The 23,913-nt window shown below is 36.3% G+C and overlaps 2 protein-coding genes across 2 annotated transcripts in view; one reads left to right on the forward strand and one right to left on the reverse strand.

Moving 5' to 3' along the window:
* Positions 1–13,564, forward strand: part of LOC145683805 (GATOR1 complex protein NPRL2-like) — a 63,369-nt gene extending 49,805 nt beyond the window's left edge. The window contains exons 8-9 of the mRNA XM_081755396.1: positions 7,168–7,337; positions 12,813–13,564. Coding sequence (XP_081611522.1) covers positions 7,168–7,337; positions 12,813–12,977 — 335 coding nt within the window. The 3' untranslated portion in view covers positions 12,978–13,564. The remainder of the gene's footprint in view (positions 1–7,167; positions 7,338–12,812) is intronic.
* Positions 13,565–21,316: 7,752 nt separating this feature from the next.
* On the reverse strand, positions 21,317–21,814 carry LOC145682718 (uncharacterized). Its single transcript, XM_081754104.1, has one exon. The coding sequence runs from the start codon at positions 21,812–21,814 to the stop codon at positions 21,317–21,319; it is 498 nt and encodes a 165-aa protein (XP_081610230.1).
* Between the last annotated feature and the right edge of the window lie 2,099 nt (positions 21,815–23,913).

A 23,913-nucleotide genomic window follows, 5' to 3' on the forward strand; every position in this document is an offset into this window, starting at 1 on the left:
AAAAAATGGAATATCCATTTGTATTGGCCCTTTCTGTTAGAGAAGCGTTTCCTCTTCCCCTGAGGTGTGTTCCTAAGTGATATGTTATTCTTTCTTGTTATTGTCGTTTAGAGTTTAAATATTTCGTGTTATATATTTGTTTGTATTCAATTTTGTTACTCTGTAGATGATTCTAATAACTCATTACTTTGAGTACACTGTTTCTATATTTATGTTGTTATATGTATATTGCGTTTTAAACGATGTACTTCTGAGCGTATCAAAGTGGTTGATAACTCTCTACATTACGAAATTGTGATTCCTCTATATACTTTTACCTTTGGTTTCCAGTTTTGGAAAGCTACATGAACATAGGTAAAAATCGAATTAATATAACCAAGTATATTATAGTACAGCAGGTTGATCCGTCTATATGTGTCCGATTTTAAACCTTTACCAATTGCTCACAGAGTCGACAGATCCAAATGATTCAAAGAGGAGAAGGAAGCCAAAGACCTATAATATCGCGCCAAGTTCGCGTGTGTGTGGTGTGTACATCATGGCTCCCAAGGTGAACCGGTTTTGAGCAGGCTACGTCGTAGCACTTTTCCACTCTCTAAGTTTACCATGACACTGACTCAGAAACATGCAGGCTCAGTGGTAGAGCGTTCACCTTTAGTATTTGGGGTCCCGGGTTCGATCCCAGCTCGCGCCAAGTGAACTTTGTGGTGGACAAACACCGTGTGCGTGGGTTTTCTCGGGGTTCTCCCGTTTCCTCCCACTTTATTCATTCCACCATTTCATTCATTACTCATTATCACCGTCTCCTTTAGCCTAACCGGCATAACCGTGGGACGTAAAACTCAAAGATTTCATTGCATTTCATTTTTCAGAAACATGCAGGGTGTATGTGCATTATGGTCAATCACCATGAACAACGTAATTAATCGACATAGATACCATGACGTTCCAGCATTTCGTTCACACAGTAAGGGTAGTATAAAGCGACTGTGTACTGCGGTGATTCCATCTTACGATTGGAAGTTGCGCCGAATGGCCCTGGAGGAAAACCCTCCTACACAGGTGTGATGGGAACACGATTGTGCATGTCATAGTCAGTTGTGAATCAGCTACGTGGCAAATTAAAGCTCCGGATGACGGATGGTGTTTAAAAGTCATGATATGTCCTTACTGCGACCTATTGGATGGAGAGAAAGACCTACTGTAGGTGCCTCTACGAATGCCATCTATCCGGAGAAAAATTGAAGTATGTTGCCACACTCAATAAAGCATGGATTTCTCTACCAGATTGTGGCAAAATTTGAGCCGTAACCTACACACCACGAGAGGCAAAAGCCCATCCTGACTGCATCCGTTAATGGAAAGTAAGTTTCATGTGGTTGTTGCGTGATATTGCCATGAAGGCAAATTAACGATTCGGCAGATGCCTAAATACTGCAAAATCAACTCCACATTTTATCAGCAACATATCCTCACACCAATTTGTACAGAATATCTGTCCCGTTTGAGTGGAAATGCAAAAAAATCAAGTCGATGTGCATATGGATAAGGCCCATGGACGCCCGAAGGGAAGGGCAGGATGGGGCCCTGGCCCTTCTCTGGCTTACGAAAATATATAGTAATATAGCAAACCATGTATATTAAATACCAGAAATACCAGCCGTAATATAGCAACTATGAAGACGGGCCCCTCCCTAGAAAATTTTCTTCGGGCGCCCCTGATAAGGCCTCATCACATACATCCCGTTGTACACAGAGATTTCTGAAACAGATAGGGGCAGACACCGGCATCCAGAGCATTCCCTTCCAATACATAACAATGAAGCCATCTGATGCCAGTCTTATGGATTTTTGCGGGTTTGGTCTGTTGGAAAGAGCACTTGCATCTCGTCGTGTCACTACTGTCCGTAGCCTAAACTCTGCCAGGAGGAGTGGCTCAAGGCTCCCGTCACTGTACTTTAACGCAGTACCCTACAATGGAAGTTACGATGCAGGGCTATTGCCAAGACACTTAGTGCTCAGATGGACGGCAACCGATGACAGTCCAGTGGTTTTTCCTAAGGTAGGTGAGACGTCAAAATCGGACATAGATCGACGGATCAACCTTCTGTAGTAGCCTATGTTGGCAACTGTTAGGAATATGTGTGTCACTGCTAGAAGTGTCTGCTTCACTTTTAGGAGAAAACACGATTTGATGTTTAAAGAACATTTTCTTTTTACATGTAACCTACTGTAATATAATTTAGTAAAATCTGTGTATATTAAAATTTGTAGATTATTGTAAATATGATGCAAAAGGATTAGTTAAAAAAAAAAAGTTCACTTTCAAGGAAGTGAAAACATCAAAAACAAAACAGGAAAACGTAGAGGTGAAAGGGTAAAATTGGAACATATATAAACCGACCAAAAAATAAACAAAAGGTCAGACTTGATTCAGACTTCGTAAACGATTAGACTACCTTGAATCTCTTCAATCTTAAGAAGTTCGAAGTAGTAGTCATGGTCAACTTCGGACAAACCTCCTCATTCTTCAAATTATAAGTTACACCTTTTATTTTTACCAGTTATGTGAAAGATGTTAACAGGAAGTTCATTATGCATGGTGGTCTTCCTCCTTGACAGTATTTATTTCTTAATGTTTTATTTTTATTTATTCAAACGTAATATTTTATGTTACATGAATTAACTTAATATAACCTTATTGTACTTCTTTCATGTAAATAGAAAGATGCATCTAAACTTCTGTAGTTTTCACTTACTACCGACTTGCTACTGTAACTGCCCAGTTATAAAGTTTTTATTTCTGTTGTACTTTGACTTCAAATTTAACATTAATTGTCAAAAAAGATGAACAAAACAAGGAAAAGATTCCTTCACATAATTTCAGGTCGGAAATCTATTATAAAATGTTGTGTAATTTTGTCTACGAATTCGTTTTATGTGCTAAAGACAGTTTCATTTACATAATGAACTTCCTGATTATGTAAATCTTGCGTTGACTGATTTCAACGTCTTGTACATCAACTCGATTTTCTGGGTTACTGTTTCGATGGCGTGGTTCTACGTCATAACCATGGGCACTTTGGGTAAATTCTTCAGCAAAAGTAATAGTATAAAATCTCAAGATACTTCAAGGATAGTATCGTGTATTACCAGAAATTATATCGTTAGCTTTTTCGATGTAACTTGAAAATTGGATTTTATCTTCGAACATCATAGTCTGTATCAGTTAAAGTTGGGAAAAGTGACTTTTATGGATCTCCACGACATTAAGTACTTGCGCTGAAATTGGACCTCAGGTAATTGTTGTGGAACGATAACTTCAATAAGAAACGCAGGTATGTGCTTAAGAACTATGTGAACTATCTGAACACATCAACCAATTCACAAACACCACATAACTAATCAGAAAACATTAAATCAATCACACATTTGAGGCTTGTATCTTTTTATTCATGCCTAGAATTACCAAGTTTAAGTAATGTTGCATAACTTTTCTATGAGGAGTATAGGACTGAGCTGGTTATGTTTAAGATACAGAACCTCTCGCAATGCATCTCAATTAGGATTTCAAGTATAAATCTTAAGCATAACCACCATAAGCATATTGAGGTATTTCTATTGTTTTAGCTGCTCAAGAAATATCTCAGTATAGTGTATCTATTATATCATCAAATGAAGTTTTTCAAGTAGCGAAACACTATATAAGTATAGCTATAAACTCTGTTCCAGCGGAACTCCTAGTTACTATTAGCAACGAATGAGATACTTTTTTAGCGCTGTAAAAGTTCGTTTTTGGCATTTTTTCGGAAACTACGCATCAGAAGTTACCCTCAAGTATATCACTTTGTTGATCCGAATGTGATCTGTCACCTGACACATGCCTTTGCACAATATTTTAGTTAAATAGAAATTAAAATTGTGAAGAGTTTAATCACAATTTTGAGCTATTTCTCATTAACCATACTACGTACTGTTGTCTTGCTGGAGCTTAAGCCTTTAGCGCGCAGCTTTGCATATATGCAAAGTTTACTTTAAAATTGTATTGCACCATGTAGTTTCTAGTTCCGACATAGAAAAGCAGTGTCCCATAGACCCTATATTATTTGCATTAATTTTTTTTTAATCCCGTGTTTCCTACACCGAAACCACTCCAAAATAAATAAATAAAATCAGTCTGATCGGAAAAATGGTGCGTTAATGGGTTTATATTTCATTGTCAGTTTCACCTTAAGGGTCTTCACTATAGCGAAATTTAACTACCGCTAATTTTAGAGTTTTTCAGTAATATCTTCAAACAAATAAAAATATTCGAAAAACAGAAACGTAGTTAGCTAGACAATACGATTTTGCATGTAACACCGTTATCACAACCCATCTGTCTGTTTTCGATTTGCAACTGTAGGTAGATTTAGCATTTTTTGCGGGTTCTGTAAATAGTGGCATATCAAAAGCAGATAGGTGAAATGGGGTAAAGGTACCACATGCAAAATCGTATTGTCTAGTTCACTACGTTTCTGTTTTTCGAATATTTTTATTTGTGTTGAAGATATTACAGAAAAAACTTTAAAATTAGCGGCAGTTAAATTTCGCTGTAGTGAAGATCCTTGACATGTTTCTTGTAAAGCATAAATTTTTAGGTTAAAAAAAACTACGCATGAGCTTTTATTCAACTTAATGAGATCTATCGATGTGTGTATGTCTGCTCTTTCTACATTTCTTTTAGTTAAATGTTAACAATATTGTAGAATTTTTCAATACGAATGATTTTACGTGAAGTTTCTAAAGAATAGCTGTTCTCATTTAACCTGTTGTCACAGTTTGACATAGTTTACTGCCTTCGTACCAAATAATCTAAAAAGTATTGAGACTTCTATCCACGAGATGGCGTTGGAATCCCAAATCTCAGTGCATATGAGTCACAGCGGGTCAGGGCTAACGGCATTTGACATTTGATAGTTGTAGCTAGTAGATGAGCAAAATGTTGGAATTCATATATTCAGGTGTAAGACATTGCGCCGTAAAGATGAGTAAACTTTCTGCCAAACTGTGCTACATCTTACAATTTCATGTCGATAAAGACGCAACGCTGTGCAGGTCTGTGAAGAAATTTATGGGCAAGATAATGTTACCAAGAGCAGCAGCTAAAAGATGGTTCAGTTGCTTACGTTTTGGAAATTAAATGTCCAATGTGCTCGTCGCAGTGCGTGACCACTAGCAAAAGTTGAGCAGTGCCGGCAAATAAGCAGTCATGACAACGCTAAGGACCTAAACGTAACATCACCAAATAGTGTTAAACCATTCGGAGAAAACTGACTGCGAAAAGATGTTCAATGTTTGTGTGCCACATGATCTGACTTGAAAATATTTACTTGATTGAATTTCTGTTTGAGAATCTCTACTGCAACGTTACAAAGTGGTTGATTACAAGTGTTGAAAAGTGGATAACATATGACAACGACAGTGAAAACGAGGAGAAGGTCCACAGTCTGTTGCGAAGCCTACACTGACGACAGGAAGGTTATACTGTGTGTCTGATGAGATTGGAAACATTTCTTGCGCCACGAGCTTCTACTATAGGGTAGAACGATAGTAAACTATGCTATATTGTCACAGCGCGAGCGCATCTAGCAATTACAGAAAGAAGGAAAGAAACGGCCGGAACTGGTCAACAGAAAGGGCCTTGTATTCCACTCTGATAAAACTAGATCATATAGATCTTGAACGATCCGTCAGAAATTGAGATAACGTGATTGGGACGTTTCAATGCCTCCATTGTATAGCCTGGATCTGGCACCGTCAGACTACAATTTGTTTCGGGTCTGGAGAACACTCTGAATGGTGTTAAGTTAGTTTCGAAACAGACTTGTGAAAACAACGTGTCACTTTATATAAATCCAAAAACAACGTAAGTTCTATAGCAATTTTGTGTTCCTGAAAAAATTCCAGAAGGTTATCAAAATGGGCATATGTAATTTCGTAATGTTACTTTCAAATCACAATAAATATCTTCTCCGTTTTGACCTCCAAAGGCTCAATAGCTTTTAGACAAACTGGTAATACTTATTATTGATACAAACTGGTGAAACTTTCTGATATCCAAACAAAGAAGCTGGAAACTTGATCTCATATCAAGCCATACAGCCACTTGACCTGAGAATTGCAGCAACATACTCAAGTGTGCACTCCTCTTTCCCGGAAGTGGTATCAAGCTTTAGTGGAGGCTGAAAGTCCTGTGATTACTCAGGAATTAGAATATGAAGTAAATGAGATGATTTGTAATGTTTTTGAGCACATTGTAATACCCTACACGTGGTATGTATTTGTAAGCACGAACACGTGCTTTAATTTTGTAAACAACACCACGTGCTCTTCTACTACAATTACTACAAGGAAAAAACGACAGGAATCGTCGTCATCGTCAGGTCAGGTGACAGAAGAGGAACATCAGCGCAACTGCTGAATCGACATTACTTTCAGCTGATCAATGCTCCCCTCTTAGCTTGCCTGGAGCTCTGTGGTTTTTCTACTCGCTTAGTTTGCCTAGAAGTCTGCGGGAAACCAACCTCTGTATGCTTGCCTGGAGCACTGAGAATTCCTAAACCACCTCTACTCAGCTTGCCTGGAGCTTTGTGAGAATCCCCCCTTATCTAGACTACTTAGGGAACTTTGTATTGGTCTTAGGTCCACATTTGTAGTGCCTTTGTGTTATATAGTACGTAACAGGAATTTTGTAATAAGAAGGTTGTATCCAAAAATTCCTTGTGGCCAAATTCTCTACGTACTACCTTAACAAAGTAATTTTACAATATCAACATACCGCCAGAACTTTTTATACAATGCAGAATTTGACTGTACAGTTAAACTGCGCACCGATATCAGTTATAAGGAAAGAGCTTTTATTTAATTGCATATTTTTGATATTGCATTCTGCTTCTTACTATTTAAAAGTTCAGAAAGGTGGTGGGTGGCGTAGGAAAGTACTCCAAAGTAAGGAAACATTTTTTGCTAACCTGGACGTTGTGTTTTTCTTTGATTTTTGAGTTGTTAGAAAGGAAGGGGATTATAACATATATTAAGTGTGTTGTTAATGTATGTATGAGATAAACCATATACCACGAATAGAATTATAGTAAAAGTTGATGTTGCTTTTATTTTTTATTACAGAGCGACAGTTGCCAAACCTTCGTGATGTGTTTATGATGTATTGTAGTATGACTCATGGCACAACAGTTCGAGATCTCTGCATTCGTTTTAGTCCTCACTCTTTGAAGATTGATGAGCGGCGGCTAGTGCAATTTGGATTGCTCAAAGGTTTAATACGACGAATTCATAAAGTAAGTGGTAATTTTATGAGGATTATGTTTCTAATTATTTATCACTGATGAATAATCAATAAATTTAACAACTATAGCTCAATAAACGAGTGTTAAATTCAACATTCTCTTCTACTGGCAAAACTCCAGAAATATGGTATTAGGGGTGTAGTACATGAATGGTTTCGCTCGTACCTGACAAACAGAAAACAAGTAGTAAAAATACAAAAAATAATTAACAATAAACAAGTCACATTTTCATCCACAACTGCTACTATCTCTGCTGGTGTTCCTCAAGGCTCAATTCTTGGGCCAATTCTTTTTTTATTTTACATAAATGATCTTGTTCAATATATGTATCCCCAAGATATTGTACTATATGCTGACGATGTAAATGTCATAGTAACAGCGGACAATACACTTGAACTAGAAAGTAAATTAAAACAAACTGTGGAGCGTTTGATAAAATGGACATCTCAGAATCAACTGCTGATAAATGCAAAGAAAACAAAAGCACTAAATTTTCATTACTCATGTACACCTCGAACAGTACCACCCATTGTGATAAATTCAACTGATGTAGACTATTCAAAATCCACTAAATTTTTAGGTGTAACAATAAGCAATAGGCTTACATGGGATGCACATATTACTGAGCTAAACAGCAAATTAAGTCGTATCTGTTTTGTCATTTATAGACTACGTGGTTCAGTGTCAAAAGAAACTTTGCTGTTATTGTACTATGGTAAGTTTCAATCATTGTTAAATTACGGAATAATTTTCTGGGGAGCCTCCTATTCCAGTGTTACTACTTTTCGTCTACAGAAAAAGGCAATAAGATCTATTTTTAATCTATCACCAAGGTCCTCATGCAAAAGGGTCTTTCAGTCAAATAAAATTTTAACTGTGCCTTGTCTGTACATATACAAAAGTATCATATATGTAAAGAGAAATGAAAGTAGTTTTCTTCATGTTGACGATGTACATTCATACAACACACGACAAAAGAATAACATATTCACAGCATACCAAAACTATGCGTGCACCAAAAGAAGTGTTCTTCCTATGTCCGCTAAGTTGTTTAATAAGCTCCCAAGTTATTTGAAGAATATCAAAAACATACGAAATTTCAAAAATGAACTATTTAATTTTTTGTGTAACAAAATGTATTATCATATTAATGAATACTTGGGTGATAGTTTGTAAAATAATGTAAATCAATTATACTGAAATGCCTTATTATTATTTGACAAGTCCTATGTACTGGTCTCTGACCAATAATGTACGACATGGATGAATAAACAATGAATGAATGAATGAAAAACTTACGTGCCCATATGATTAACTTCCTGTAGAATAAATTCAAGATGGTGTTTGGTGTCAACGAATTATAGATATGATCTGATACTGGTAGTATGAGTCCATTTATCAACGTTAAAATTCCTTAGTGGGCACGTACTGAAAATGACAAGGAATGTGTCGTTGAAAAGTGTACGGAAAAGTTGAGTAGTCGTTGAATACTGACACTTAATGAGTTCAACATAGCTTGTTTATTATTAAATGTGCATTCTATCAGTTCATCAAGCAGTGGCCCAGCGTAGCATAGTCGCTAACGCTATTGCCTTTGGTGCGAGCGGTCCCGGGTTCGATTCCCGGTGGGGACACTCGGTCGAAAAGATATAACAGTTTTTTCAGGGCAGTCATCCTAAGTGATTTTTTTTCTGGGTTTTCCTCATTCACACCAGGCAAATACCGGGATAGTATCTAACATACGGGTTCTAGGCTCCTTCCTTCCTCCACTTCTTCCCCAGATAGTGTGTTTACCAAGGACATTGTCCCTGCTACGTGACGGACTTAAAGCCATAGATGCCGGTAGTACCCAGACATATATATTGGTACGAATAGTCCGTGAGATCTTCTTTTCAGCTTACCCAACACGTGACGAGCGCACTACGCTTGCGCGAGTACACATGTACCCTTCTGTTAGCAGTAGTACTAACTCAGGGATTATAGCACCACGTTTCATCGGGAAGGGGTGAAAATAGTACTTAGAAAATACTGATAATAGTCGTTAAGCACGGTCCGAGATATTCACCGAGGAAAATGTCGTAGCTTCGTGATAGAATCTCCTACGCGGGCCTTGAAATCATCACTAATTCAATCAGCTCCGAAAATATAAAGTAGAGAATCTAATATCACAATGCTACCTGAACTATTGCTCACTTCTTTCCAGAGATGTGTATTCCACACTGGATTGAACCTGATATCATATGTACTGGGACTATGTTTAGCATTCTACTATAAAAAGAGAGCTTAATTATTTAAATAAGCTATACAGGTTTTAAATTTTTTTTTTTTTGCAGATTTTAAGATCGATTTTTTTTTAATGTTAGTATGTGTGTGTGTGTTTTACTCTTTCTTGAAAAGCGCATAATCATAGTCCATTTTTGTTATCAATAGGTTCTTTTCGTTTCCATGTAATACTGCGCTCAGTCGGTGCTGATATCTTACTCTTCGAAAAATGAAGAGAGTGTTCGCTTTCATTTTTATATGCAAAACGAGACATAACTGAACACACAAACCAGTGTGACGTGAGTAGCATACCCAAGTGGCGATCACTAATGTTTCCGCACGAGACGAGAGAAAAGTTGTCTCGTCTCGATCCTCTGAAAGCTTTTCTCGTTTCGTCTGGGAAATTTGCTGGTCTCGTTTCATAAATTTATGTATAAAATCTATACCTTCATTTTAAGATGTATTAAAAAACATGTGAAAAAACATGTTTGAATGACATAGGGCAGATAGTATAGTGTATGGAGAGAAACTAATTGAAAAAATAATACAAAATGTGGTTTTATTGGATAAGCATACATAATGAATAACAGTCATCAAAGAGTCAAGAAGGAAATGAATAACATTATAAAACAATATGTGAGTATGGTGAAGATAACAAATATTTCGAATTGCTCGGGGTTACATATTCTCGTTATTAGGTTAAGACTGCCATATGATATTTCATTACAATAACTAACAGAGTTCATGGTTGCGTACTTACATTTGACAAAAGTCCATGGTTCAACATAGTCAATCGACGGTTAAGTCTGCACACCGCTAACACTGAAATTGCAGAGCACCACTGTAAACGATGTGCGAATGCGTTGTGGTTGAGTTGTGATTGTGATTGTGATATGATGATTTTGGTAGGATTTTCTAGAGTTTATGTACTTATTTTCCATACTTTCATTTTCTATTACGGATTTGAGAAAATAGGATTGTTTATGAAATGGCTTATTTTCCTTTGTGAAAGTCTTCCGTGTTTATAATGTTCGTTGCTTACTTTCACTATATTATCAGGATGTTTTCGATACTTTATTTAAAATATTTAACTTTTACTTGTTTATTGTTTGGTTTCTCCGAAAGATTAAGAAAATACTTCAGTTTTTAATATCACAAAATAAAAGAATGTCTTAATTTTTCTTAATTTTATCTAGAAATTATAAGAAGCCTTCCGCATCACGAGAGGCCCACGAAGAGTGTGTTATAATACATTTTGTGTAACGACTTGCATGTTTTTAAAGGTTGACAAATGCACTTTGTTATGTTCGTAAATCGTTTTATCTATTTATATTTTTCTTAGACTTTAGTGCCCTAGCTTTGCCTAGAAATCCCGAGAAGCTTCTTGTCTTTACTTATAAACGAAACGAGAATTGTCTCATGTTTCTTATCGTCTCGAATTTTAAAATATACTTCTCATCTCGAAAATAAGACAATAAGAGAAATTTTTCATCTCGTGAGCAACATTAGTTAAAACTAACCTGACATTCGGCATCATCCTGTTTTAGAACTAAAGAAAGCCTGAACAACGATTAAAAAAGGTTTTTCCTGTTTAAAACGGTACAGCTTCAACGTCAAGATAGTTATAAGGTAGAAAAAAGCCGTTTCAAAATTTAGAAGAAATATCCTGCTGTCCTATGAAAAGTCAAACTCTTTCTGAAAGAATGTCCTACATTCGATAATGTTTATTTGGTAATTGTAGACTAACGAGAACTCATGCTTGCTGATTACTATTCAATATACACTTTGTAGTGATAAGCATTTCGTCTGGAATAATGTTCTGAAAGGGTGCTTCCAGTTGCAGGCCTTCGTGTGATCGTTGTCAGTAGTAAGGAACAAATTCATTCTGCTAACTTTTCGTTAATTGTTCGTCGAATGCTGAAACTGCGCTGGAGCTGAAGCACAAAGAAAGGAGAAACAAAAGTGTCTGTGAAATTTACCTGAAAGTATTATTTCCTCGCTTACAGCTGAGAAGCATATGTGAGGTGTGCCTCCTTCAGGAAAAGGCATCTGGGTACCGAAAAGCCCACTCTTATACAAAACACTTATTTTGTGATACTTATCACGTCTATCATGCAACTACAGTTGAACGTCTTTTAACGTATGAATTGGCAACATTACTAGCACTCCAGAGGGAAGGGAAGCTGTCTGCTGGGTCGGTTCTCAAGAATTCTTCTCCATAATACATATGTCATATGCTATAAGTTAGTTTGGCTTTCACCAGGTAAATCCTTGTGTCATTGAAATTTTTTATAGATTGAGCTAATTTTTGTCATGGGGTACGTCGACATTGAAGGACCACTGTAATTTAATATCATTATGATGATGATGTTCTTCTTCTACTTCTACTTCTTCTTCTTCTTCTTCTTCTTCTACTACTACTACTACTACTACTACTACTACTACTACTACTACTACTACTACTACTCCTACTCCTACTCCTACTCCTACTCCTCCTCCTCGGGGGGACGGTGGCTCAGTGGTAGAGCGTTCACCTCCGGTGCTTGGGGTCCCTGGTTCGATTCCAGCTCGCGCCGTAGACTTTGTGGTGGACAAACACCGTGCTCGTGGGTTTTCTCGGGGCTCTCACGTTTCCTCCCACTTTTCATTCCACCATTTCATTCATTTCTCATCATATCGTCTCCTTTAGCCAAACCAGTATAACCGTGGGACGTTAAACTCAAAGATTTCATTTCATTTTTTCCTTCTCTTCCTCACTGGTAGAGCGTTTATCTGGTGCGTAGGTTCGATCCCGGCCAAGTAAGTATATGGTGGACAACATTGTATCCGTGGGTTTTCTCGAGGTAGTGGTACTACTACTGCTATTATTACTATTACTACTGCTACTACTACGAAGATGATGATGATGATGAAAGATCAAATGTAGAGTAGGTCTGTAGAATATTTCCACCAGCATTATCCTAATAACATTAAAATCTTACAAGGCCTACTAGCATGATCGATCTTAGAAACCTAAAATCTGATTTTTTACCGAATCTTGTTGAAAACAGAACGAACAAAGAAAACTAAAATCTCTGAACGAATAGTACAGTTGTAATCAGTATTACTTTTTTCATAACTAGGAATTTTTCCAGATAGTTGACTAGTGTCATACTCACCTGATAGTTACCTCACCTGTACTAAATGCTATATTTTCTTTCTTAGTATCCCATAAGCTTGATGGAGAATCCATGCGAATCTACGGGGTTACGTCGCTCTTTCACAGGACTATGTTCCTACGATGAAATCTGCTGTAATACCGGATTGAGTGCCCAGCAGCTGGAAGAGGAGGTTGAATCTGATCCAGGAGTGACAGTAATCTGGAAATGATTTTTTTTTTTTTTTGGTAACAGTATTCTTTTTATGATTTACTTTTGTTCTTGCCTGTTAAAACTTTAAACAGTATTATTATGATTCGTAGGAGGTCATTTGCGAAATGGTATTAGTGTTATAGTTTCGTGGTTGTGATAGTTATTTATACTAGTAAAGTATATTTAAAGAGGCATGTTCCGCAAACTATTTATTTCTGTTTTCTGTTTGCAGGAAGACATTACAAGATCAAAGCTTACCTTTTCTGTTGTATAAAACAAAATTTCGGAAAATATACCCCCCCCCCCAAAAGAAAAAAAAACTGTACTAACACCATTCAAAATAAACGAAATGGGCGTAAAGCTGAAAAATTCTATCATGAGTAGAGAACTAAGGAAGAAGAATTTATTTTCGTTTAGTGATTCTTCGTGTTCTGTCGTTTGATCCTTCATTTTTGTTTTCTCTGATGGTACTTACTCAATATTTGTTTTTAACCCCATTAGTTTACATGGAGAGTTGTTTTTGTTTCCTTTGAAATAAACTAAGATTTTGGTGATGTTATTGTGTTGATTTCTTCATCGAGTCTAGTTAAGTGTTGCCTACTGTTTCATTTAGAGATGTTATGTTTTTTTAAATTAAATTTGATAATTAAAAATTAAGATTATCAAACTAAGCACAACACATTGAGCAAGGCTATGCGATAATATATATATATATATATATATATATAACACAATCACATAACAGTTTCAGAACAATGACTGTGTTTTCATCAGGTTGAATCTGATCCAGGAGTGACAGTAATCTGGAAATGATCTTTTTTTTTTTATAACAGTATTCTTTTTATGATTTACTTTTGTTCTTGCCTGTTAAAACTTTAAACAGTATTATTATTATTCGTAGGTCATCATTTGCGAAATGGTATTAGTGTTATAGTTTCGTGGTTGTGATAGTTACTTATACTCACTCGTGGCTACGTGGGAGTTGGTAACCTCTTATATATTTCCCGGTGATCAACTACACACAAAAGGAATTATGTGGATGAGAGTATGAAGAAGAATTTCATAAAAAGCATGAAGGAAAGAATGGGTGACCTAAATACAGATGAAGAACAGAGGAAAAGAAATTTAAAGAAGTTATGGATATAATAAAGGGGATAGAGTAAGAAGAAACGTAACAAGGAAAAGGAAGAAAGAAGAAGACAAGAACAAGAAAATGGTTTGGTATAGAGAGTCTAGTAAAGAAACAGAGAAGATAAAGAGGATACTTCGAAAAGCAGGAATTAGGACGTACCGGAAAGGAGAAAGAAGAATAATTGAAGTAGTCAGAAAAATCAAGGAAAAAGCAATAGCGGGCAAAGATTAAAGGGGATCAATATATAGAGTAGGATGCGCGGAGTGTGACAAAATTTACATAGTAGAAACAAAAAAGATGGAAGAAAGAATAAAACAGCACAAAGATGACGTAAGATTGAAAAGGAACAACAATGCAATATATAAGCATCAGAAAGAGACAAACCACAGGATAGAGTGGGAAGGAGCAGAGGTCACAGAAGCAGAGAACAGGACAATGGAGAGAAAATGGAAAGAAGCCAAGGAAGTTATGAAGGCAGGAGACAAGGTCATGAAATGAAAAGCAGGATTTTCGATAAACAAAGAATGGGAGGAGATTCTACTTAAAAAAGAAGAAATGAAAAGAAAGAACAAATTAATAAGAGAAAATAACAAGGATATTAAAGGATAAAAATTTATCCGCATAAACTTATATTTTTAATTGGACAAGTGTGCAGCTGTACAAGTGAAAGTGCAAAACACAAGTGTTACTTTTTAATGAAAGAGTGGAGCCTAATTCAAAATTGATCTCTGGAAAGCATAAAAGATGTGACCAACTCCGAAGTAGCCGGAAGGAATGGAAGTCTGATGACGACACAGTTATTGTGTTGAAACTGTTACGTGATTGTTTATATATACACAGGGTGTTAATGAACTATACCGACAAATTGTAAGAAGTGATTCCTCACGTGAAAATAAGAGAAAAAGTATATACGGACCCACTGTTGCCAACTCTTACTGACAAAATGTCGCTAAATTCAGGTCCAAAAGTCGCTAGAAAGTCGCCAAAACAGATATTTATCGAATTTAAACCTAAAAAGAATGTTTTTCTGGAACAATATAAAGTAAACATGTATACATAGGCTAAACATAATCAATAAAGGCAGAGACCACGTGAAATGACTTACCTATTCGAAAAGATATACTGTCTCCTCTTCTACATCATCTTCTATTGCTACCGATGTTGAAGGCTGGGATGTCACAGTAGACGACGGCTGCGAGTACGCTGCTTTGACTCCAATTTTTTTAATGACAGCCTCTGGTATCTCATAGGAATGACAGCTCTTCCCAGAGATTTTAAGTGAATTTCGAACTTGAAGTATAGCCGACACAGTTTCCACTTTCAACCGATTTCTCAGTTTGGTTTTTACAATATTTAATTGGCTAAAAAGTCTTTCAACCTCAGCGTTTGAATGAGGAAGAGATAGCACTGCCATAGCGAAATTAGCTAAATCTTGAAATGAATTAACCCCCGCTGAATCTCTGTACTCATAGACCTCCACCCAAAAGTCAACTGTTGTCGCAGTATTTTTCCACTTAATCACAGTCAGATTGCCCCACTGGTTTTCGATGTTACCTATTTCCAATGGGGAACAACCCATCTCTTCCGCTAAATCGGTGATTGGATTTTTAACGACATTCAAACAATTATTTACAGAGAGCTGTGACATTTTTTGTAGGAGTTGAAAATTAGTAGGGAGCCTGTGTTTCAATTCTCTAACCAGTTTCTTTGTAAAATCTACGCATCGTTTACGTACAGTTTCAATTGTTTGGTTTGAACCCATTGACTCTGCCAGTTTTTCAAATTCATATCCTAAGTAGGGTTTGGGGTCAACAAAATTATCTATTTCGCACGTGTTAGACAGAGGGTCTACCACGGCTGTTGGATTTAAAATCTTTCTGCTTGTGAAATGTATAAGGTTAGTTAAGTCATCAAGCAGTCGTGTGGGATCAACGTTTTCAGCTTCAAATGCATTGGTTGTCTTTTGCACCTCGCTGAGAACACTTTTCAGATAAATTAGATATAATTTATTGGACACATCTGAGTACATCTGAAATAACATTTCAGCCGTATAGCAGCTTTCAGCGGATCGAACCACTTCGAAGTGCAACTTCAACTCCTCCCATTGTTGCAAAATGCGTCGAACGACCGGTTCTAGAGATATCCACCTAACATCACACACTTTTAAAATTTTCTGCGGTTCTTCATCGTTAATCGTAACATAAATATCCCGGTACATATTTTGCCTTTTACTAGAGTGGGCAAACCAATTATAAGTTTCACGCACTAAAAATTCAATGTTTCGAGGCAAAGTATCTTAGTTGCATGCGACACTGCCAATTGTAATGAGTAACACACACATCTTATCAGAACTAAATGGGGAAGATTTAACTCTATTTTTTAGAATTTCGAAAACACCATTGATAACACCAGTGTTAACGCTTGCATTGTCAACTCCTAAACCTAACAGTTTGGACGATTCAATTTGAGATTGTGTAGAAGTGATATAATTGTCTCTGTGATTACTTGTGCAGTGCCATTTCTTAATTCTAGCAAAACCAAAAACCTAGACACTACTCGTTTTAAACTAACACTGAAGTATCGTATAATTACCCCCAAAAGTTTTGTCACCGAGATGTCCGTTGACTCATCAATTATAAGGCTGTAACCCTGTGCACCAACGTCAAGTACCAAATTCTCGAGAAAATATGGTGCCAGAACATTTTTCAAGATGTCTGTACATTTTGTTCTATGTATGTGTAAGTCTTTTGCTGTGTCACTATCGTGGAAGGTGTTCGTACAAAGTTCGGACAAATGGTCAACAGTTAATATTGAACAGTGTTCAGCAATGAATAAAGCGAGCCTACCTTCAGCTGCATGTGTTTTCAAACTTTCTTTCCTAAATGGAATTTTTTGCTGTTTATGCGAGATAAAAGGATCGGATCTTAACTTATGTTTCTTTGTTTCAGAATGTTTTTTTTTCAGATCAGTAGCCTTTGCATAAATCTCACTTTTGCAGTAGACACAGAACGCTTTCTATCGATCGGAATCAACTGGCCGCAACCATTCATACTGTTTCTCCCATTCTTTTCGATAATGTTGTTGGTATTGGGGTTTACCCATGCTTAATTAAAGAACACCACACTTTTAAGGGAGAAAAACAACGCTGAATACACTTTAATTTATCAGTTACACAGCACTATGCACTATACACTAGACACTTCAACTAGATATATTCAAAATATTTACACGCAAATAATATTCACTCGCTCTATCCCGACCCGAGAACTGCGAAGTTTCAATTGAGTGGTTGCGTAGTTGCGTTGTCAGGTGTCACAATCCACCGGGAATTTCCCGAATTTTTCACACATTCGTAGGGCTATGTATGCAGGTGGCGATTCGATGTCATGGACCACACGGGTTATTCCCGAATTTTGCGCTCGCGTTCGTTTTATTCATCAATCTTGAGGCAATCGCTCATCATGTATATTAATTTTACTTAAAAGCAAAATCGCTTTAAAAAATTCGCCAGTTTTGTCGCCAAGACACTTCAAAAGTCGCTGAAAAAGTCGTTAGTCGCTTTCGTAAAAATTTAGTCGCCAGACGCCTTTGCAAATCCGCTAGATTTAGCTACAAGTCGCTAAGATTGGCAACAGTGTGCAGACCTATGGAGAAAAGTGCATAGTTTCAGAGCTAGGGCTGTCCAAAATCACGAGAAAGGCTAAATTTCAATAGGCCCTATTTCGAATTTCAGAAACTGTGGATGGTGGTTCTCATCAGCGTAAAGGAAGCCACGCATACACAATCCCAAAGTGCATATTTCATCAATTGTCAATAGGTGCAGAGGGTATTCCCTACAGGGTGTAATTCTCAGATATGTTTTCAATAGAGTTTCCAGATATACCCTGATTTCAAGAAGGGTCCAAATTATACAGGAGGTAAACCTTGACAACAATGGACATCCAGTGCTTCGGAAGGAAGGCGGAAGTACTAGGAACCGGCAGCTCCATGTTTCTTTGGGTTCGGAATAACGTGTGATGATATATATTTCGTCACGGTATATTTCACGTTTTCTGCACTTATAAGCATGAAAGAAAACATCCCATCATGCGTTCTCCCGAGTACGAGAGACCGTGCTGCTGACTATCGTTAACACTTCTGATATAACGCCAAAGGATTCCGTGTTCACTGCTATCAAGGCTTATCGTTTGCCTACTTTGGACGAATCGTAAAGTCAGAACATATTTCAAAATTCGGCCGATGGCATGTCTGGGAATTTCACCCTGGAGGGAATAATCTGTACACGCATCGAACATTAATGAAATATGTGTTTCTGGATTGTGTATGCATGGCTTCCCTTACGCTGATAAGGACCACCATCCACAGTCTCTCGAATTCGAAATAGGGCCTCTTGAAATTTGGCTTTTTCGCGATTTTGGACAGTCCTAGCTCTGAAATTATGCACTTTTCGCCATAGATCCATATGAACTTTTTCTCTTGTTTTGATGTGAGGACTCACCTCTTAAAGTTTGTCGATATAGTTCATTAATACCCTATATATATATTATATTAGCACGTAGCGTTGCTCAGTGTGTTGTTGTGTTTTACTTTAACAATATGGTAAAAAAGGCCTAATGGAATAGTTATTAAGATTATGTGTAACAAGATTAAATTTTCACGGAGTAAGGGGCATTAAAAATAAATTTGAACATGAAATCAGAAATCAAACCATTAACTTTTCCAGTTCATTTCAAAGAGAACAAAAATTAATTCTCCATATAAACCAATGTGCTAAGAAGGAAAGATGCTGTAGATGTTCAACAGCGTTAAGTGTTGTGTGTATTTTACCCTATTTTTCCGGTTTACATACAGAGCCATTTTCGAAAATTTCGAAAATATTTTTCTTATATTTTGTAGTCTTGAGAACAGAAAAGGTAAGCTTTGACACTTGTAAAGAGTTTTAATGGAAATATATATTTGTCTTGTTCAAAAATCCTGGCCAACCACTTTTTCGTGGAATGCCTTGTATTCTTATCTATAGACGGATCTAAATATAACAAGTGCGAAACTTCTTGTGTTTATAGCCATCTTTATTTCAGGCGGAAGTATTAACATATTTAACTGTTGTGAGAAAATGGATCGTAAAAATATACAAGAAGTCGGTGGTCAGTTTTTTTTTTTTTTTTTTTTTTTTATTTTATTTTTAAAGCAACAAGACTCCACATGCAACACATATTACAATAGTGTTTTTGAGCTAGGTGATAATAGTTGCTGAGAAAATTGATAAATTTCTTAAATTTATTTACACCCTAAAGCGTTGTATTCCTTTAATATGAACATGAGAGCACAACTTTTTCATTCCTATTATAATTGATAAAGTACCTGAAATTCAAAGGAAAATCTTAAAATTATTTTAAGTAGTCCACAAGAGAAATTTTAGTATTTAGTAATGCTTTAAACTGCATCTGCAGTGTTCGTAGTCTTTGGCTCTGTAGTGTTTTAGGCATGTCCCTCATTTGGATTTCAACGAAGAGTATACGTAACAATGTTACTTTCGAAAGATCGTTCATCTGTTATTTACTTTTTGTGTGGTGTTTCAGGAAACACTACTTTTCGAACAATCTGTACTGGAGAAATCAGGGTATTGCATTAATTTGCGAATTTATTTGTTGTTACGCAATCATTTTAAGTGCTAGAACATGTTTGTTGTGTAAAATGTGCCAAGTTGTTCCTCTTGAACAAAATATTCTAGCAGATTGAATCATATGAGTGTGAAAAGTAAAAGAAGTACTAGTCTACTCCCATTTTATATTGTAATTTGTAAAAGCAAGTCAGAGAAATATCTGAATTAGATTTGGTATAGGCGGGTGCTTATCATTTGATGTTCTTATGAACAGTAACGTAGCGTGAAGTTTTGAAATGGGTAGGCTGAAATTAAATTCGTAACTAGAGGGTGGCTAGGTGAGGACAGTCCCCTGAAACTTGCAATTGTTTGTTGTATATATATATATATATATATATATATATATATATATATATATATATATATGTCTAAAGTGAATTCAAGTCCCCCCCCCCAAAAAAAAAAGATCACGTCTTAGTGTTCTGACTACGGATCTGGGTGTAATACTTGATAGAAAATGCTAATTCATGCAGTATGTTTTTCATACAATGCAAGGAAAAGTATAAGAGTGGTTCTGCTTCATATTTCCCTTACATATACGGTTCCAGTTTATTACACAGTCAATAAATTACTAAAAAATTCCAATCAATTATTTGAAAAATGTAACAAATGAAGTAATAATTTCATATCACATAAAAAATAATATTGTAAATACATTTCATGGAAAACAATTATATAATTATATCGTTACTTACCTCTCTCAACTTTTTTGTAGATAAGTTCAATCCGTCTCTCTTTTTTTCGAGCGAATACATCGAGGACTTTGGAAATAATCTCTTGGCGCTTTGCAAGGTTTTTTTTACAATGTTTTTTTCGTTGCCAACGCAGATAAGTTTGATAGTCTTACATTTTTTATCGTATTACGAAGATAAATCTTGATAACGTTTTAAAGCTCATATTCCTCTCGCAAGAGGCCGTTGTAGCAGGAATACTCAATACAAGAGCAAGGATTTGTTTCTGCAAGTGCTTTCTGTAATCCATTTGCATATACGAGGGATATACTGAAAGTCGTGAGCAACATTTTTCACAACTGTAATCTTTATTTGTAGGTGAAACCAAATATATCGTCTGAATCTACAGACCTTTCTTTCACTTTTCCACATAAGTCTCCGTTTTTTTTTTTTTTTTTTTTTTTAATACACATTTTTCCCATCGTTTTCCATTTTTGAAAATACTTTTGTGATAGAATTCCGTTCCAGCTGCCGTACACTGTGACGCACTGATTGCCGAATATCCTCCAGTGTCTCGTAGCGATGGCCTCGCATCTCTTCCTTCACAAAACCTAAAAGATGGCAGTCGGAGGCTGCCATGTCGGGGTGTAAGGAGGATGTGAAAGTGTTTCCCACCAAATCTCGTGATTTGCTTCATAGTACAGTATGCGAACGCGCATTATCCTGTTGAAGGATGCTCTTTCCAGGACATTTATCATGCAAGGCATGATGGCGCTTCAAAAGTGTGTCTGGATGTAGCGGGCAGAATTTATGGTTTGTCCAGGCTCAAGAAAGTCAACCAGAATGCAACCCTTTGCATCCCAGAAGATTTTCCCCATAACTTTCCCTACCAATTACACTGCCTTCGCTTTCTTCTTTCGCGAATTCAAGTGGTGCCATTCCATACTCTGTCGTTTTGTTTCAGGTTCATAATGATGGAACCAGCTTTCATCTCCAGTCACAATACTCATCAAAAAGTCATCACCTTCGTATTGAAATCTCTGAAGAAGGGTTTGGGCAATGGTTAGTCTCTGACGTTTGTGGTCCTCGGTTAATAAACGTGGAACCCAACGGGTACAAACTTCCGATAACCTCAGCTGTGAATCATTTCTTGCACCACCAAGTTTTGCAGCAGTTTCATTCACAGTGATACGCCTATCTCCCTTAATCTGCTCATCAACCCTTACCCTGTTGTGTTCCGTGGAGGCAGTTCGAGGGGGCTCGCTGCGAGGCTCATCTTCGATACTTGTGTTTCCATCCTTAAAATGTTTCACCCACCTCCTAACACTGAAGGCACTCATGCACACATCTCCATAGACATGCTGTCGAAACGAAACCTCGCTGCCCGCCATTTTGGAAACGTGCTGTGGTCACGTGATAGCAACAAAAAGCGTCAACGTCTGGAAAGAAAGGTCTGTAGATTGAGATGATATACTTGGTTTCACTTTCAACTAAAGATTACGGTTGTGAAAACATGTTGCTCACGACTTTCAGTATGCTCCTCGTATAAACAGAAGTTCTCCTTTGAGTTCTTCCCTATTGAAACACGGGTATTTTCTTAACAAGCTATCGAGGTTTTCTTATGGAAAATGAAGTTCTGTGTTGTACACTGGATTTTTTTTTTTTTTCGCCAATTAGCTGTATAAATTCAATCATTTGAAAATCCCGGAAACGTGTCTCGAAATGGACGGTGATGCAATCAATGATCTCGAATAAAAGCCTTCGTAAACTATCTGTGATCCGTGTAGTCCCGTTTGGCCGAATCCCCTTTCGCCGAAAATGGAGTTAGGGAAATCTTGACCTGTTTGAGGGATTTTTCCTTGACAGTCAGGGAAAGAATTTCCTTGACGGATTGAAACAATTTCGTGCACAACGACGATAAGTAAAACTCGAACTAGCCTCCCTTTTATTATCAGTAATGTGTACTTTCTAATACATAATGTGGTTTATTTTTTATATTTTCGGCGGATATGGTAATGTAAATAAGTTGATGTTGTAATGCAATTCAAACATACCATATAATTTAAATAAATTTTATATGGGATTTATTGAAAATCATACATACAAGTACATATTATTGATCATGGTATCCATCAAAATCTTTCGCAGTCCATTACTTTTCTTGAATTCTTCTCACTTCACGGTTGCAGTTCCTTCACTATGCAGTTCCTGAAATTATTAATAATAATAAAAAACTTTAGTACATTTGAAAGGGAACTTAACGAACTGATTAAGAGAATCTACAATTTCATAAGAGAAAACAAAAATTAAAGGTTATATTTTCCCTTGTGATGAATGTTCTTATAAAAAGTTTATTATATTTACAGAAAATGTATTAAATTCTACCTAGTGGTTTGCTAGGGCTTTCCTTTTATTTTAAGCAGGCTTATCAAGAAATACCTTATTAACTGCGTTAAATTGCTACAGTGTACCACCAATATACTAATGATAAGAGGAACAAAGGCAAGACAAAAAAAAAAAAAAAAAAGTACTTTACAGCACGACTTATAAATGGAATAGAATTAAATATGAAGTACACAATCATTCGCATGCTGAATCATACATCCCTATCAGTATTAATTTTGCTAGTTACGATACAGGCAGAAACTTTCAGTCAGAAAATTCAAATGTTACGTACCTAGATGAAAACAATATCATACTGAATCTACGTATTGGAAAAGATCTATCTCTCGAGACACTAGTCTCTGTTTAAGAGTTTGAATCCTCTCATTCAGCCGCCTATAATTCGGATTTTGTTTCCTTGGCGTATTTCCCACTTCCAACATTTTCATTGCAGTTTCATTTTCAGCTTGCTCTTGTTTCGTCAGTTCTAGAAAGACGAAGATATTTGGATGTTCCTTTGCGAGTCTTTTGTTGAATTTCGAATGCCATCCTTCCACATGATTCGTTGTCCTAAGACCATCATTATTGAAGTGGTTCCATATATCGCTGAAATAAACACACCCAAACGATGAATATCATCAAATAAAATTGAGAAAAGATCAATGTACAAACATAATATTATAACTTGAGCTGCCTAATTTGATTTTTACCACGGGATAAAAACACCTATTCAGTTAAAAAAAAAAAAAAAAAAAAATGAAACCGCAAAAATAGATAATTTAAAAATACATATAAAATAGAGCAATTTAGAAACATTATTTATCTTTTCTTCTATTGTACTTTCCGAATTTTCACTAGTCGCAAATGTTGTATTGCAAATACCGAAACTGTTACAATATCCTTGCTATATATTAGGTTCTACACACGCTAATTAAGTGTAAAGGTTTTATATTAAAGAAGAAGATAATACATAAATACTCACGGTGGAAAAATTGCATCCGATTCATCAACCCATGTTTCCACCAAATAATCATGGAATTCTTCTTTATTGATAACGTCCGGTGCATTTTCTTGTAGATAAATGAATACATCTCCTACACTCTCTACA

Source organism: Thermobia domestica, chromosome 4, assembly GCF_964235325.1.
Source record: "Thermobia domestica chromosome 4, izTheDome1.hap1.1, whole genome shotgun sequence".
Classification (NCBI taxonomy): domain Eukaryota; kingdom Metazoa; phylum Arthropoda; class Insecta; order Zygentoma; family Lepismatidae; genus Thermobia; species Thermobia domestica.

Bases quoted from the DNA above. Each gene is read 5' to 3' on its own strand.
- LOC145682718 (XM_081754104.1), bottom strand. From the start codon at position 21,814: ATGGCGGGCAGCGAGGTTTCGTTTCGACAGCATGTCTATGGAGATGTG.